The 18,952-nt window shown below is 36.6% G+C and overlaps 1 protein-coding gene across 2 annotated transcripts in view; it reads left to right on the top strand.

Moving 5' to 3' along the window:
• The window catches only part of gramd1ba (GRAM domain containing 1Ba), a 58,967-nt gene that overhangs the window by 23,495 nt on the left and 16,520 nt on the right, over positions 1-18,952 (top strand). The window contains exons 3-5 of one of the 2 annotated variants that reach the window (XM_052117405.1): positions 12,039-12,249; positions 12,936-12,956; positions 15,365-15,385. In XM_052117405.1, coding sequence (XP_051973365.1) covers positions 12,039-12,249; positions 12,936-12,956; positions 15,365-15,385 — 253 coding nt within the window. The remainder of the gene's footprint in view (positions 1-12,038; positions 12,250-12,935; positions 12,957-15,364; positions 15,386-18,952) is intronic. The other variant, XM_052117406.1, reaches the window with a different exon arrangement.

Raw genomic sequence — 18,952 nt, 5'->3', positions numbered from 1 at the left:
TGACATCTTGCCTTGCCTAAATCTGTTCCAGTGATCAGCAGTTGATAAATCTTGTGTTTATGAAGACCTGGGTGTTAGGATGTTATTTCTGGTAGAGATGGAGTTTTGACCACAAGACCTCTCAAGACAACATAAACGTTGCCTTGGTCTAAATCTGGGTCTTATTACTGTGTCATGCTTTGGTCTCAAAACTTAAAGGGAAGTTCACCCAAAATGAACATTCTTCATAATTCCGTGTCATGTTGTTCCAAACCTGTATGACATACTTTATGTGGAACACAAAAGGAGATGTTAGGTAGAATGGCAGCTTTTTACTTTTATCGTATGAAAAAAAGATCCAATGAAAGTGAATGGTGACTGAGGATAACATGTTGATGGTGATTTAGAGTCTAGCTGCTATGCATTGATGCTTTTGTACAATGGTATTTGCTTGACACTTCAAGGTACTTCGAAGAATACCATAGAATTCCCATAATACATGTCCCTGAAAAAAAGATAACTCCAATGCAATATTTTGCTAATGTTTTCTTACAAGCTGGCTTCATTCAGGTAGTTGTACGGACATCTGCAGATTAGCTGCTCTGCAGTAACAATGTGGACAGACTCAGTATCCGCATTTTGCTGTGTCCTTCGGTGGGACACTTGCCCAAATGCTTGTAATTGATCAGAGTGTGTCCTTGGATCAGACTCCCTCACTGAGTCCATCTGTGTGTTTACTGCAGTGAAAGGGTGTAAACACAAGAGCCATATTTATTTTCAGTTTGACACAGTAGGTGTCATCCCTCATCTAATCTGATAACTTACTGTTCTTATTTCCATGTGGTTGCTTTTGGCGATTTTACGCTTTGTCTCTCTTTGCATCTCCATCTCTCTTGCATTAAAATATATATATATAAATATGTTGCCTATGTTCTTTAGCTCTTAGCATTCCATAGTGTTCATAGTATGTACTTCCTATTGCAAATGTGGTCACATGATCATTCCCCTGTCTAGTAGTAATATATAATCTATATCCACTGGGTTCCTGTTGCTCAACTGAAAGAGAATAGTGTTAGCAGTGTCAATATCATGTAAATACACTCAATGAGCACTTTATTAGGAACACTATGGTCCTAATAAAGTTCCCAATGTGGTCTTCTGCTGTTGTAATCCTTCTGCCACAAGGTTCGATGTGTTGTGCATTCTTAGATACTATTCTGTTCACTACAATTGTACAGAGTGGTTTTCTGAGTTACCACAGCCTTTCTGTCATCTCGAACCATTTGGACCATTCTCTGTTGACCTCTATTACCAACAAAGTGTGTACGTCAGCAGAACTGCCACTCACTGGATGTTTTTTTTTTTGGCACCATTCTGAGTAATCTCTAAAAACTGTTCTGTGTGAAAAAGAGGAGATCAGCAGATACAGAAATACTCAAACCAGCCTGTCTGGCACCAACAATCATTCCTTGGTCAAAATCACTGAAATCACATTTTTCCCCATTCTAATGGTTGATGTGAAAATTAGCTGAAGCTCCTGACCTGTATCTGCATGATTTTATGCATTGTACTGCTGTCACACGATTGGCTGATTAGATAATTGCATTTAGGTGTACAGGTTTTCCTAATAAAGTGTTCAGTGAGTGTATATAGGGTTGTGATTTAATTTCTTTATGCAATGTTTCCAGGAGAAAGGTTGCTTATAAGAATGTATGCACTCTGTTGCCACTCTTTTGCCTTATTGCAAATGATCAGAACATTTTCTGATTTGATAAACCGCTTATATACTTGTCAACTTCAAAGAAAAAAGGCTAGAGAGGTTTGATTATTCCATGCCACATATTTGAGTGTGTGAATTCCTCTCTGACTGGGGACATTATGAGGTTATTGAATGACAAACATGTATTTTAGGCCCATTGTTTCCAAATACCTTACTGGCTGATATCCACATAATCACATAATGTTTGTTTTGTTGTTTTTAAAATACACCAAACTACACCATCAATAAGTAAACAGAAAATTAAAAAAATTATATTTAATACTCCTATTAGAAAGTCACCAGTGATTATATGTGACAATAATTAGAAAGTTGATCTGCTTTTGGATGAGGAGAAAGCTTTGATCAATCCTCATCGAAAAATAAACAAGAGTTGTCTGGTTATGTGGGCCAGTGTCAATAAATGGAGGGATTATTGACAGTTGTAAAATTCTGCTGTTCCCAGATTACTTTAAATTACAAAATAGTAGAAATTTACAAAGGGAATAAAAAAAGCATAAATGATCCCAAAAGTTTGTATGTGCTATTTCTCCATTGATTTGTACAGGCACAGGACTTTCCATTTATTCTACTGTCCTATTCTACTGATTGAGACAGTTGAAAAGCAGATTACAGGACTATTTTAAGCATAGTTGTGCTCTCTCTCTCTCTCTCTCTCTCTCTCTCTCTCTCTCTCTCTCTGTCTTTCTGATGCTCTCTGCTATTATTCAGTCTAGATCAGACTGATTTCAATTTTTCTTTTTTTAGACATTATTTTCTTATCTCACACTTTGGCAGTTTACAGTAAATAGATCAGTCATGGAACAATCAGATGCAAATGAAAGATTTGTATATTTTAAAAATTTCAGAGAAGTTGTGATTGTGAATCTCTTCATTATTCTGTAATTTTGACTCCATATATAATCCAATCCTTAACTGATCTCTTTGATATGATTGGACCGTGATCTGACTTGACTCTCATCCAGATTCTGCAATCTGTTCAGACCCATCTGATTTGTTCTGATCTGATTCTAATGTTATTGGATCTTGATCTGATTTAATTTTGATTTTTTTTTTGGCTCTGATCTATCTAAGAGTGATCTAATTTGACAATAATCCAATCTGATTTGAATCTGATGGGACTCTGATCTGATTTTAAGACCCTAATTTAATGAGACACTTATCTATATGTATCAGGTCCTGATCTGACTCTGATCTAATCTGATCAAAGTCTGAACAGACCACAGTTTGAACCGGCTTCTCTGATATGATTTGACTCTGATCTTATCTGACCCTGATCTGATTTTGATTTGATCTTACCAGCTCCTTATCTGACTAGACCTTGATCAGACTCAGATCTGATCTGACTAATTTAATCTGGCACTGGTTTAATTAGACCCTGATATAATTAGCCCCTGATTTGAACAGACTCTTATCTGATTGGACTGTGTTATATCAAGTCAAGTCAATTTATTTGTGTAGTGCTTTTCACAACATACATAGTTTCAAAGCAGTTTTACAGGAAATCATGCATTAACAAAAATAAATGAAACTGTAATATCTATAGTGTCTTACAGTGATCATTGTGTAGTTTGATTAAACATGTGTGTAAAATATGTATATAAATTAAATAATTAAATATGAATTGTATTTAACTGAAGGCGACTGTGGCAAGGAACACAAAACTCCATAAGATGTTGATAATGGAGAAAAATAACCTTTGGAGAAACCAGACTCACTGTGGGGGCAGTTCACCTCTGGCTAAACAACATGAATATAATGCCAATATTAGTTATTTGTGTGCAGTGCAAGTCATAGTTTTAAATGTGTAAATTAAGTAAGCGTGAAGGTTTGGTTTTTTAAAAAGAAAATAAAATATATTTTTTATGAACTTTAAGATTAATGACTAATGTCTTTGAAGTCCATCCTGGATTAACTGCAGATGTTCACGTAGATCACATGCCCAGGATCATCTGAACATCTAACCACTCAATCTGTCCCCTTGGGAGAAAAAACAGCAATTTTAAATTATTTCTGTGTTTTATAAAGATAAATGTAGGTCTGCAGAAGTCCTAAGACAAAACTTCTTAAAAGTGTCCTTTAAAACACGCTAGCACACTAACATAGTGCTATTTCTAGAATAGGAGCTGAAGGAAAAAATATATATTGCAAAATTGCAAATTGCAAAACTTGCCGCCACAATATTAGGGTGTTCTGGGTGTTGCCAGGGCGTGGTTAAGCAATTGCTAAGGTATTCTGAGTGTTTTTCGATGCATTTCTATGTGGCTGCCAGGACATTTCTAGTTGGTTGCTATGTGCTCTGGATAGTTGCTAGGTAGCTGCTTACTGCCAAGTCAAAAGAGCTCACCTCCAATTCCCCATTTTTATCTCTAGCTATGGCTTGTATGATAAAAGGAGGGACCTCCTTCAGTGTAAGTCTAATGAGTTTTATCATCAGACAGATAAAAATCTTATGTTTGATAGCTAAAATTGTTTAATTAAACATTTCTCTTAATTGTATTAATATTGCAATAGGCCAAACATAATGCAAAATGAATAACATAACATATGGTAATAACAGTTGAAGCTATGTAACATCATAGCCTGTGCAAATCAATGGGGCACTATTGGATACTGCTTCAATTTTACTAATTTGGACAAAGTTTTATTTTATTTTATTTATTTATTTAGTATTTGCATTTAGCATTGTTTTTTTCTCTGCTGTCCGTGACCTTACAGACCTGTGACCAATTTGTTGACCCACCAAGAACCACTGCTTTAGTCTATTGACAATACAGTACTGTTTTATATTATACATCAGTCCATGATATATTTGTAAAACATATGTGTATAAAAGCATATTTAATAGACATACAAGCACCCAGTATTTCTGTAACTGCTGATCTCCTGGGATTTTCACACACAACAGTCTCTAAAATTGACTCTGAATGGTGCCGAAAACAAAAAACATCAAGTGAGCGGTGGTTCTGTGGACAGAAATGCCTTGTTGATGAGAGAGGTCAGCAGAGAATGGCCAGACTGATTCGAATTGACAAAGTCTGTGGTAACTCAGATAACTGCTCTGTACAATTATGGTAAGAATAATATCATCTCAGAATGCTATTCTGGCTGTGGTTATATTAGGTAAGTGGTTTTAATGTTGTGGCTGATCGGTGTATGCATGGCAGGAGTAGACTGCAAAGATTGGTTAGAGTGAGAGGCAGAGAGAAAGAGAGAGAGTGAAAGGGGAGGGGTGTGGTTGAATGGGGGGAGGGGTACAGAGTGAGAGACTGGCTTGTTGACGTGCCAGCTGCTGACGTGAGCAGCTTCATTCAAGAAACCCATGAATATTAAATCATCCGAGCCACCACACTGCACCACGCAGCAACTCATTTTCACGCCAACAGCTCACCATCCTCATGACCTTCCTGACCACGAGGAACAGAGAGAACTAACCAAGACAAAACAGACCGAAATAGAGAAGGCAAAAAGAAAAGAACAGCTAGAAGGCATGCGCAAGCTTGAGTGAGAGAACAGAAGGGATGCAGGATTCAGAGATGGTAGCTCCACCTCCTCTCCTGTCTTCCTCACATCACCCCATCCTCACACCACAGCAACACTGAATGAATGAAGCAAAGCCAAACTAATGCTTCCTTGCAGCCCCTCATGGCCACCAGGTTTGTCTGTGTGTCATTTTTGTGTAATGAGAATTATTAAGGGAAGTAATTTGTACTATTTATTTGCATGATTGGATCTCATAGTTGACATGTGCATTAGCTACAATTTCCAACATTTGAGTTCTCACCATTGCTTCCATCACCATGTAATTGTTTAATACACTGCATTTAATTATATCAGTGCATCATGTTTGCTGCATGCATGACAATCATTTTGCACCACATGGGAGTGTTTACACCCTTTTAAAAGAATGTGAGGAAGATGTGAATCGCTGCAGTTTGTGTGACTCAGTCAAGCGCGAGAAGCTTCTATCGCTTGTCTCGTGACTAATGGTTTCAGAAAATGTTTGCTCCAAGTGTTGGTGATCTTATCTCAGTATAAAGGCAGTGGTGTTTATAGTCATAACACACACAAAATGCTGGTGTTTTTTTTTTTCTTCTCAAAAACTTGTGATAAAGACATTTTATCACTTCATGAGTATGTCAAGAGAGATAAACTCTAATGTAATGATACACATGGTCATACACTTTTAGATTTAAAAGAATGCTTAGCCCAAAAATGAAAATTCTGTCATAGCTTTATCACCCTTGTGTCGTTCCAAACCTGTATATATTTTTTTTTTGTGAAACACAAAAGGAGAAATTTATAAATGGATATTTACATTCCACTTTTCCATACAATTCCACTTCATAGTGACCACTAAGCTCCAAAACACCATAAAACTAGTCAACATGAGTCCTCTGTAATTTTGTACAGTATTTAATCAGGACTCGACATTAACACTTTCCCGACTGGACTATAAAAAAGGCTATATTTATGATAGCCTAGGCCTGTGTCACTTATTAGAAATTAATATTCTTATTCTGCTGTTTAAAGTAATCCAGAGAACATCATTTATAATTCGCTATTGGTCTAGTAACAGCTGCGCCCTGTTTGATTGACAGGCGGTGTATGTGTATGTGCTGAACATGCGCCAGTGTTCCGAAAATGCTCATGCTAATGCACACCTGAAGAGTCAAATATATTTAAAAATTCCACCAAAATGCTTGTCTTGGTGAGGTTTTCATGTAAACAAAGACAGTAATATCTAAAGTGAATGTAAACAGCAGAGAAAAAAGCAGATTTGTATTAAAATATCGGACTTGTAAGCAAGGCTGTAACCATATCTTGAACATTGCTGTCAAGGTCCAAAGAGAAAAAAAGAATCATCAGTAAAATACCATAAAAGTAGTCAGTACAACATTAAGCTTTACTATGGATGCAGAAAGCTTGGAACATAGTGCACAAGTCATTTGGACAACTGTTAAGGTGTCTAAATACTGAACTTTATAGTGTTTGTCTTTTATGAAGCTTGACAGCTCCTGCTCACTATAAACTGTTATTCTATGGAATAGAGCTGCTTAAACTTAAATCGATAAGTTTACAACCATGGAAATTACTTTCGGTTGGTACAACATTTGAATCATAAAACATGTTAAAATTTTGCATATTTAGATACTTTCATCTCACATGAAACAGACACTCTTAATCTGAACTGCTTGCTGATGCGCTGCACTGGAATAATCTACGAGGCTTCCGTTTAGCCTCCGAAACTTGAGTCCCGTGACTCCCACCTTCATCGATTTGATTGGCTATCTCAAATGACATTGACAAGTGGTGTTAGACTACTGAGCATGCTAAACATGAAACTTTTTAAACTTTTATGTTATTCCAGCAACAAATTAATGACAACTAGACACATAATGGACTGCAGCAGAACAGCAACAAGGATATCAATTATTATGGGGGGACAATCTGGGCATATCTGATTATTGGGGGGACTTGTCCCCCTCAATGTATATTGTGGTTACGGCCCTGCTTGCAAGTATAAATGTAAGCTAATAGACCTGCTGCCATCTAGTGTAGTGTAGTGTGTCATTATAATAATCAAACAACCATAACAAGAAAATTAAAAAACACTCACTGCTCTTGACTGGGTAACTTTAGTAGCTTTAAAAAGTATTAATGTATTATAATCATACAGTGAAGACCAGTAATAGTTTTATATTGCATTTCATTCTAAATGTTTCCTTGAATACTTGATACTGCTGTTAAAAATGCACTTAATTTTCTTAATTAGTATTTTTTTTTTTGTATTTCTATTAATTGCTGTTTTTTATTGTTATTTTATTACTGACTGTTTACTAGTCTTGATTAATTACTTAAGAACTTCTGTATTAGTTAGTGTTATTATTTGTTGTGGTTTGTTTGAAGCTGGTATTGAGAATCGTCAAATTTCATTACCGACTACTGAAATTTTGGTCTTGTGATAATGGATAGCCTTTATTGTACATGGTAAATGTTGCTGCAATAACGTGATGAAAAATTAGATCACATTCCATAGAAGTGTGAGCTCCCCTGCTGTAAATGATGGCGATGGAGGCTTTCCTTTATTTGAATACCATACATATTGCATTAAAATATTTATTATTGTTTTTTAAAAAGTTCAATAAATGCATGATGTTTCCAAAGTCAATTAATAATCATGATCTCAATATTGACCAAAATAATCACGAATATGATTTTTGGCATAATGAGCAGCCCTGTTCTGAAGTTATATGGTAGCTATGTGTCAGAAAGAATTTAGGCTATTATACACTGGTAATGTTTCCTTCTGCTGAATCATTTAAAAGTCAAGTTAAAAAAAAAAAAAATTATGCGTTTTCACATCAACACGTTAGTTCTCAAATACTGTATTTTCAAGAATTTACAGTAAGCCGCTTTTTTTTTTTTTTTTTTGTCATCCGAAAGGTCCTGCGACCAGCAGAGTAGAAGATTTTCCAGATGAATAGGGAACTTAGATTTTGGGCTGTTTGTTACACAAAGCCATTGTATGGATTCAGAAGTCAGAGTAACTACTGTACTTTTATGGTTCTTTTATGGTGTTTTTTGTCCTTTTTGAAGCTTTACTGAAGTGGTCGACATGAAATGTTGTATTGTCAAGAGCGTGTAAAAATCCTTCAAAAAAATCGCATTTTGTGCTCCAACAGCATACAGGTTTGGAGCAACATCAGGGTGAAATTATGTCAAAATTCATTTTTTTTTTTGTGAACTATTCACACATAAGCATTAGATACTCTCCCATTAAGATAAATGCTTTTGTTAAAAAAATTCTATTCAACCATGCTATATGTACTGTACATTTAATGTGATGTGAATTTACCCTCAACAAAACATACGGACAGCTGACCTAACAGTGTCTTGACAGCATGACAGATGTCGCTCTATGCTCAGGTAACTTGATGCCGCTTTATGGAGCTCTGCAGTGATTTATTCTCACACAGAAGCTTCTAGAACACGTGGACGTCTGTTCTGGGAATGAATGAGTGCTTGAGTGTTGCTGCATGGGCAAAATCACAAGTGCATTAGTATGATATCATAAACTCAGATAGAGAGAGAGAGATTGTGAGGTGTTTTATGAGCTGCTGCCAGTGGTTCTCAACTGGGGGGGCTGGGGCCCACCAGGAGCCTGAGTAAACTTCCAAGGTAGCCAAAAAAGTTCTTAATTCTATTTAAATAATTAAAAGTAAATAGCTAAATCTGCTAAAAAATATGTAAGTGCAACAGAAAAATCAGGAACATTGCATGCACCGTTGTGCTCTAACTTCGAAAATATTTAGAACAAAATTGATACATTTTCAATATATCCAATTTGGGCCTGGTGTACAGTATAAATGTTTCGTATGCACAAAATGCTCATTGAAATGTACGTATGCACTTTCTCATGCGCACATCAGGATTTATATAAAATAAACTTACTATGGCATCATACTGAGGGAACATACTTATAATGACAGCCAGGGTCTCTTTGCTCGTGATATTTTCTATTCCAAAAGGCCATCTGCCTTGAATTGTGTTTTATTACAGAAAATACGGGGTAAAATACAACATTAAAATAAAGATGATCTGTGATGTGCACTTGACTAACGTGGAATGGCCTGGTAAAACTGACACATTCAGTAGTCAAATGGACCATTGAAAAGACTGGTGGTTGGCTGTCTGGAAAGGTCAGAAACATGGTACTGTACACGTTGTCTACACCAGACACATCTGTTGACACGACATGAGGCAATGGATAGAGGCAGGCTACATTGGACGCATCGACATGAAGCACCAGCGTGTGTAGCGCAAAATGGAATGGGACACCCGTTTAGGGTGCTTACATTCTAGGGAAAGCACAAATAGAGCGTTGGACACATGGGACTGCGAAAGGTCCATTTGGAAGGCGTGCACAACAGAGGGTAGAGGTGGTCACTGAAACAGATGTTTTAAATATATAGATATTTAAAATATATTTTTTTGAAAATGTACCAGTAAACATTAAATCTCTTCTCCAGGCTCTCTCTCCACAATTACTATATTTTTATCATGACTGAGAAAGATAATAGAGGACAGGGAATGAATACTACGCATGTTTGAGCTTGTCCACCATGTTTTTCGATATCGCAGCACAGCTAGTCCCGCCTCTCCGTGATTCTCATTGGTCAACGGATGCCAACAGAGTGCGTTGCAGCAAAATCTGAAATGTTCTAAACTTTTGTTCGCATGACGGAGCTTCACTATCGGAAAACCTTGCATTTTCCCTGTCCATCCTTCCGATGTACCATGCCCTTTAAAATCAATGCATTTGCAGCTTTGTCTGATGCAGCATTAACTCTAGTGTGTAGGCGCCCTCGCACGATGCACCGCAACTGATGCTTCCAGTAGACCGCATAATTGACTTTAATAGGTTGTATTTTGTTTGATGTGACATGACACACACAGACAGGGTGTACAAAGCAAAATTGCATAAGTTAGGTTAAGTTTATGCTTAACAAAATATAAATACGTATGCACAGTATTCTGCTAACTGGGATTTATAAAGGGAACTTTGGCTGGTTCTGGCATATGTACGCATTTATAAATCTGAAAACTTTTGTGCATACACAAAATTGGATTAAAAAATAATGAACACTTTAAAACATCTATTAACCAATCACATTTCACTAAAAGTGTGAATACAAGCTTTGAAAGAAGTGCTAGAGGAAAATTCATACAGTAGTTTGTGTAAAGAGGCTTTCGACTTTGACAGTGGGAGACCTCGGAGTTAAAAAGGTTGAGGAGCACTGCTCTACACCATATTTTCTCTGCTCTTTCTCTCTCTCAGGCTTTATCTCTCTTTTGTCACACTGTTTGTTTTTCCAGGCAGCCAGCTCTTAGATCAGGTACAGAACATTAATAATTAAGATAGAGCTCTGTGCCCTTTCTGAGAGAGAGAGAGAGAGGGGGGGGGGGATCTTTCTGGAACCTTTTCATCTTTGTATTATCTTCATCATATTGACATTTGTAAGCAAATGAAGTCTATTTACTGACAGATCTGGTAATCTAGATTGTTCTGACAGTTTTTTAATGCTCAGAGGAAATCATAGAATCAGTAGACTGGTTTAATCTAATAGCTGTTTAGAAGTAACAACGTGATTTTAAAGAGATCTCATTTGTAATTTGTTGTTTGTTCTTTATATTATGCGAGAGCATGGACACATCAGCTTGATAATTCTAGCAACAACAAAAAAAAGATAGATTGATCGTTAGATGTTTAGTTCCTATGTTTTGACCCGTGGGTTGAAGAAAATCTCCTGATCTGACTTTTTCAATGATGTGGAAATTCCCACCCAAATTGAAGCACAGTGATGTTTGAACCCTCACTGCTCTGTTTTGGTGAGAGGTGTCAGTATGAATACATTCCTTGAAGCTGACATGGCAGAGGTGAAATGCCAATGAGGCCCCTGCTGGGAAGGTTTAACCAACACACGCACAGAAACCGTTATGAATTTGTCAGATCTGAAGACACATTCAGTAAGGAACCTAGTTTACATCTGCACTGCAACCTTTACCTGCAATACAGTTCAAACACTTGCCATAAGTTTGACTACCCATCATGATCTCATGAGTATTCGTATGTATTCTTAGGTAAAGTGTGGTTCTAGTACACGTACATTTGCTTATGTTTGTGCAGACTGAAATGTATAATATTGATGTGTTGACAGCTTCTAAAATGTAAATCATTTTACATATAAACAAATGTTTATGAATCTTTCGTGTAATTCGATTTTTTAAACAGTATTTATAATACAATGAGATTAATTGAATGTTCAATGCCATCACTATTTTACTCAGTTGATGCACTATAATTAACATTACAGTTTATTCAGTTCTATGTGATTTCAGTAGCATTATAAAATTGTTTCCAAAGGATTATATCACTTCAACCAAGTTTTGGAATTTATTGTCATTATTTCATCATTACTTAATCATTAAATTTTTATTTGGTTTGCCATGGGACACAAAAGGAGTCATAATTATTTTTTTCATTTCTAAAGCTGTACATTACAATAATTACAATAGAGACTGCATGGAATTAGGAGTCTAAACTTGAAACTGCATATCCCAAATTAGCGCTATACTGTATGCTCCTACACCCCATGCACTAACAACTAAACCATGGCTCAAACAGTACTGTTTTCAAAATGACTCTCTGACAATCTAAATGACAATCTGTTTTGTGTTTATGTTCTGGTAATTTCTTATTTTTTACGTTTCTCTTTAGCACTGCCAGTAACTCGAACCGCAGCACGCCGGCCTGTTCACCCGTCCTGCGTAAACGCTCGCGCTCCCCAACGTCCCAGAGTCCAGAGGGAGAGAACATGGTGGAGAAGAGCTCAGATCATTCCTCCGACAAATCCACCCCAGAACAAGCCGCTCATCGCACACACAGCCAGACGCTTCACACCACCCGCCCTGGCGGCAAAAACTCCAAGGTAAATTATATGTAGGAAAAAAATCATATTATGTGCAGGTTTACCTAGCCTGTAAACTAAATTTCTGTCTCTTATTTAAAAAATGACAGGGACTGGATTCATGAAAATTTTGTTTAGAAAAATAAAATGGTACATAAGATTACATTAGGATACATAATTTAGGATAAATTCTAAGTAAGAGAAAATAGTTATGAAAATGTTTTGCGAATCTGCCCCCAGATGATTTGTACCCATAGAGACATCAGCAAATATGATAGCAATGTTTTGGCTTTTACTTCATATATAGTTGTGTGCCATGTATTGTTCAGTTCCTCATGACACAAGAATGTCCTGATTTAGACCTTTAAATAATAGTTGACCCAAAAAAATTAATTCTGTCATTATTTACTCACACTAATGTCTTTCCAAACCTGTATTACTTGTGAAACACAAAAGAAAAACATGCCTTTTTTTGCCATATAATGAAAGTGAAGAGTCACAAGTAATCAATATTAATCATTGTAATTCCATATTCATCAGCACCTCATAAACAGGGAGAATTTTTATGTTGACACAGAACATCACTTTTGCTTTAATACATGGAGAAGCTGTGCCACCCAGAAGTGTTTCATTTTCTGTGCACATAATTCATAAAGTTTTATTTTTGTTTGTTTTCTGATATTTTTTCTTCCTCTTGTGCATGCTAGTCACACAAGAGACTGTCTAAAGTAAGCATCGCTTTTTTCTGCTCTCTCTGACCCCTGCCTGTGACCCATCCCATAATGTTCTGCTTCACCTGTGCGTGCTAATGCAAATCCTGCTTAGGTTGCTGCTAATGCATAGCTAAATGTTGTGTGGTACACTTAGCTACAAAAGTTTATTAAAAAGTAAAGTAACTACATAAATAATGTCAGTGATCACCTGGAAGTAGCTTGAACTGGTCAAATTTACCACAGTAAGCAGTTCCTGACAAAATATTATAGTACTGTAACTTCACTTATTGTTACTATAGTGAAACAGATTTTACATAGCTTGAAAGAGATCCCTGTATGGTTTAACAATAGTAATTTTTACGTTTTTAGTGCTAAACTTTACTGTTAACATCCCAATAACTCTCAGCATCTTTCTTAGCTTTCTTCCTGTATACAGAAACTACATTTAATGCACATTTAATTAGGCCACGTCCACACTAATACGTTTTCATTTGAAAACGCATTCATTTTGCTATGTGTACGCCTCTAATTCACACTACAACTGTGTTTTCCTCCAATGAAAACTACCTGCCCATAATGACATGACACATCAAAACCATGACATAAGGAAACTGATAACAGAGATTTCAAATGAAAATGGATTAATGTGGATGTGGGCTTAGTTTATCTAAATACCATTACTATTAGGCCTAGTTGAGTTACCAGGCTTGTTATCTAGTGCAGATACAGTTTGCTGTAAGTGTTGTCACTAGAAACACATACAGTATGCAAAGACAGATGGATTCACATATCGTGCTGTCTGTAACACACATAAACATCTGAAATGCCCCTGTTTACTTTCACATCTGTGCAATGATTTTAGCTGCATTTTAATATGCACTGGAATTGTGGGACTCTAAAGTGAATTAGATTAACACATTTACAATGTTGTACAAAATACCTCTCAATCCATAAATTATTCTGAGGTAACACTGCAACTTTTTTTTATTCCACACCTCCAGTTGTGCGAAGACAAATGAAGAGAAACAAAAACATACTGTATGTATATATATTAGTCGAAAATACAATAAGCTTTCCTGGCATCACTCTGGTGTCTCGCTGTCATCTGACCTCTTACTATTCATACATTTTCTCTCCAGTATGACAGGCTAAATCTGATTAAAGTAAGAAATCAATATTTGTTTTACCTTGAGCACTGACCCCTCCAATGAGACCACAGTAGAATTATGTAGAGGACCAGTATAAGTTAAATTATCTGTCCAATGATCTTCTTAGACTTTAATTATTACTTTTTCTGATGTGTCGAGTGTCAGAGAGAGAGAGAGAAATGCATGTTTATATATAACTGAATAAACGAAGAGTCATCTGGGATAGATATGGTTATAAAGGTCTTCTTGCAGTGAAAAAGCTTTTGAATCTATAGCTTATGTTCCCATTTTTGCAACATTTAACAGACACATAATAACAGTTTGATTTAGTGCAAATACTGCTCCCTTGTGGTAGTTTGGTGTATGGGAAACATGCATTATCTAAAAAGGTATTTTCTGTGCAGAGCTTTCCCATAATCCCTTATTTTATAATATATTCCCAAATTAACTGCATTTATACCTGTGCTGGATAGATAGAGAGAGAGAGAGAGAGAGAGAGAGAGAGAGAGAGAGAGAGAGAGAGAGAGAGAGAGAGAGAGAGAGAGAGAGAGAGAGAGAGAGAGAGAGAGAGAGAGAGAGAGAGAGAGAGAGAGAGACGGACGGACGGACGGACGGACGGGGGTCGGCTGTGGCTCAGTTGGTAGAGCGGGTCGGCCACTAATTGCAGCGTTGGTGGTTCGAATCCCGGCCCACACAACTCCACATGCCGAAGTGTCCTTGGGCAAGACACTGAACCCCAAGTTGCTCCCAATGGCAGACTAGCACCTTGCATGGCAGCTCTGCCTCCATTGGTGTATGAATGTGTGTGTGAATGGGTGAATGAGTCACAGTGTAAAGCGCTTTGAATACTGTAAAGGTTAAAAAGGCACTATATAAGTGAAGACCATTTACAGACAGACAGACAGAAAGATGATAGATACTGTTTAATTTCTACTGTCATTTGAAAAAAAATTTATACAGAATTTCTTAAAAAAATATATCAAATACATATTGGCATTATTGATGGGTTTTCATCATAATCAAACTTATAACTAATTTTGACATAAAAATAATTTATAATGTTAAGGCGTTGTACTAGAAAATTATAACAGACTGGAATCTTTATCTAAAGCACACAGGTATACCTGCAGATTTGAATTGAAACCCTGTCATATCAGTGTGATATATATGTTTAATATGTGTGTTTTAAGTTTTGATGCATATTCAAATCTCTAACATTAATCTCTAATGTTTCCTTCTTTTCTCATGTATCCACTGGATTCTTCAAACTCCCAGAAAAGTCAAAGCTGGTATAACGTAAGTCTGTTTTTACTCATCGTTTCCTTCTGCTTGTATAAGTGATATTGAATGTTATATGCTTTGGGTGTGCATAGTGACGTGCTGAGCTGGATTCTGATTGGAAGCTGCATTACAGATTTGTTTAGAGCAATATCTGGACCATTTGGGACATCTGTATAAAGATTTGTATAAAGAATCTATTTCCATTCCATGATATTGGTATTGTCATTTTAAGGTCATTAGTTCAGAACTGGACCATTCCGAGTGACTTTATCATTTGTTGGATGTGAAAATATCCTCAGCACTTAATCTCATCACACACTGCAACGCCACATGAATTTCTGAGGGTGTTGCCTCCCGATGCTGTTATACAATCACTGTGGGAGAGGAAATGATGACCTCTTTTTTCTGTGACCTAATGTTTGACTGTGTTTGATCTTACATTTTACAACATTTCTGTTCCCTTGGGAAAAACTAGATTTTTTTCCCATGTCAGCTCTTGATGAAATTTTTCAGCATTTTACAAGTGCCTTCATGATGTTTTGTCAATATCTGGGTGGCTATAACCTCTGAGCAACCCTGACGAATGTGCACTGCAAAACATCTGAACAAAGATGGTATCTATCTATCCATCCATCTGTCCATCCATCCATTCATCAATCCAGTCATCACTTCGCCTACTCACTTTCTTACTTACGCTAATGTTTGTTCTACTGGGCAGAAGACCGTTCACGTTCAGCTGCTCCTCATGACTGTAAATAATCACGTGTGTGGTCGCAAGGAAATCCCATTGACCTCTGTCATGAAGTTCAGTGCTGGATGCCTCAGCCTTGCTCCTGATCAACAGGTCTGCTTAAACGGTGACCTCGTGTTGTATATTGAGAGGCGATTGGAGGAGAGACAATAAAGAGAGCATGATTCACACATTTGACCTCCCCTCTTCATCCCACTTTCCTCCAGTTTAGGAAGTTTACCATAGTTCATTCACCCTGTGAGAGTAAGAGATTGTGGAAGTGAAGGAGTGAAGGAAGACTAAGGCGTTGTCCATGGCCCTGCCTCAACAAAATACGATAAAATGACACTTGTGCACAATTGGGCCTCTGTGTTTCCCTCTCAAACTCTATCCTTTCTTCCTCTTCAGATCCCACTCTTTTTATATTTTTCTTGGACCTCATGGAACCAAATACCTCTACTGCTCCTGCTACTTTTTTTGATTTCGTATTGGGTCTCTGCAGGCCTCTGCAGCTGGCAATTCTGAATTCAAAATGTGAGCTCAGGTTAATTACACGTTACTTCAGGGAAACTGGTAAAAGTTGCCATCACTGTCATTCTTAAACAGATAGTTCACCCAAAAATGAAAATTCTGTCATCATTTAATCACCTTCATCCAAACCTGTATGACTTTCAATCTTTTGTGGAACACAAAAGGAGGTGTTAGTCTGTGTGTTAGCATCAGTCACCATTAATTTTCATAGCACTGAAAAAAGATGCAATAAATGTGGATGGTGACTGAGGTTTGTGTATAACCTCTCCTTTTGTGCTCCATGAATGAATGAAAATCATACAGGTTTGGAACAAGAGGATGAGTAAATACTGACAGAATTAACATTTTTGGGTAAACTATCCCTTTAAGAGTGTTTTTGCAACTTTTATATAGAGACACTAAATCTGATATGCTGAGGGAGTGTTGTTATGACAGAAAGAGCTTAAAGACTGAAGACATAAATCTCACAAACCCTCGATCGTGATTGAGAAAAATGTACTGTCTAATATGAAAATCCCAGTAAAGCTGACACTGCTCCACCCCTCTCCTCTCCTCTAATGTATATTCTTTTGGCTTGATGGCTTCCCTAGTTCCTCATATACCCTCAAGCCCCTCCCACTCCTTTCTGCAGAATTGTTTTATAGAAAGTCTCAACGAGAACTCTGCCTTGCTGGAGTTAAGGGCTGTTACAGCTCAGGATGGTCTCGCTGTCTGATTAAATTAGACTTGTAACATATATATTGCATCCTCTGTGGAGATCTATACTCAAAAACAACTCACAACAGATGAATGAATCTCGGCTTGAGGGGATATTAGTGCGTTTTTGAAAGAAGAAAAAAACAACCAGGTTCCAGGTTGTCCACAAGATTAGATTTGTGAAAAGAGATGTCCACCTCTGGTGTTAACAAAACCATTTTTTCATGTCAAAAAACGTTTCTTTTTTTTTTTCAATCATCACTGTAAAGGTTTCCATTAGATAACTGCATCAGCAAACCTTTTGGATCTGAAATATTCCACAAAACCTATTGGCTCTGGAGCCTTAAAAATGGAAAACAACAGCTATAAAGGAAAATTGCCATTTTAAGAATGGAAACCACTTCTGTTCACCCCAGGACAAACATAGCTATGTGAGGAGTTTGAAAGAATTATCTTGTTGTCTGTGGAGGATTTTCTTGAGGTGTTGTTTTTAAGCTTCATAGAGCTTGTAAACTGAATTCCTTAAGCGAAAAAAGGGTGATGAAAGATGATGCCTCCTCAAGGGCTACAGAGGTTATTCCATGTCATTTTAGAGTCTGGGTTGGAGTGGAGCATAACACGCATGTTGTGAGGAATTCAGCCATAATCAGGAACTGAGATACTGTAGGCAGTGGAACATCTCCAACGAGAAATGAAATTTTACCTAAAGAGAATCAAGCCTACATTTATGACCATAAATATTTTTTTGCATTGTGACTATTACTCCTATTGTTTTCAATGATGATTCTCATTACCGTAACACTGTCATTTTCTTTCACTGTATTACAGTAAAAAATTTGCTGTTTTACAATTATTTTCTAAATTAAAATCAGGGAAAATGAAAGGCAGTACGAATGTGATGTATAAATTCTTTACAATTTAAATCATATATAATCATTTTAAGTGTATAATAATTAAGTGCAATTCTTAAAACATTCTTAAGAAGTTCTCAAATATTTTCTTAAGATTTTTTTTTTATTTAATTATTTTTATAAAATGACTAGCTTTGACATTGTCTGATTATAGCCTACTAGCCTGCTCATGAGGTTCCCTTGTCTACATCAATACTTGCAAATCGTAATGACAAAAGTATCTATCTATTAATCTTTTTTAAGTAGAAAGCACCTCACAATTATTCTTTTAATGTGTGTGATATCTGTTAGTTTAATGACATTGACCGCCATAGGAGAACTTACTTGCTTGTAACCATTTGACAACTTTTGAGATGGAGGAAAAGATAATAAAAAAAACTTTTGTAGATAAGAGCTGGAGGTTCTCAATGAGGAAATTACTACAAGGAAAAAAGTTATCTTTGGTAAGTTTGATCAGGTTGGAAAGTAAGGGAAATTGTGGCAGAGACTGTCACCGCTGTGGCCAACTCCTTTTGGGATATGGATGGGGTGAAAAGTCTCTAATTAGATATAATAATTATGATTCTATGGACTCTTAAGATCGCGGCGAATGAACACTTTGCAGCGCATCCATTTGAAAGAAATATCATTAACATTAAGAAGATTTTAAACAACATGTATTTTTTGTTATGCTGAAAATAAAAATAACATAAAACACATAAGTCTGAAATCACA

Source organism: Xyrauchen texanus, chromosome 44, assembly GCF_025860055.1.
Source record: "Xyrauchen texanus isolate HMW12.3.18 chromosome 44, RBS_HiC_50CHRs, whole genome shotgun sequence".
In the NCBI taxonomy this organism is placed as follows: Eukaryota; Metazoa; Chordata; class Actinopteri; order Cypriniformes; family Catostomidae; genus Xyrauchen; species Xyrauchen texanus.
This window is presented reverse-complemented; position numbering and strand designations above follow the sequence as displayed.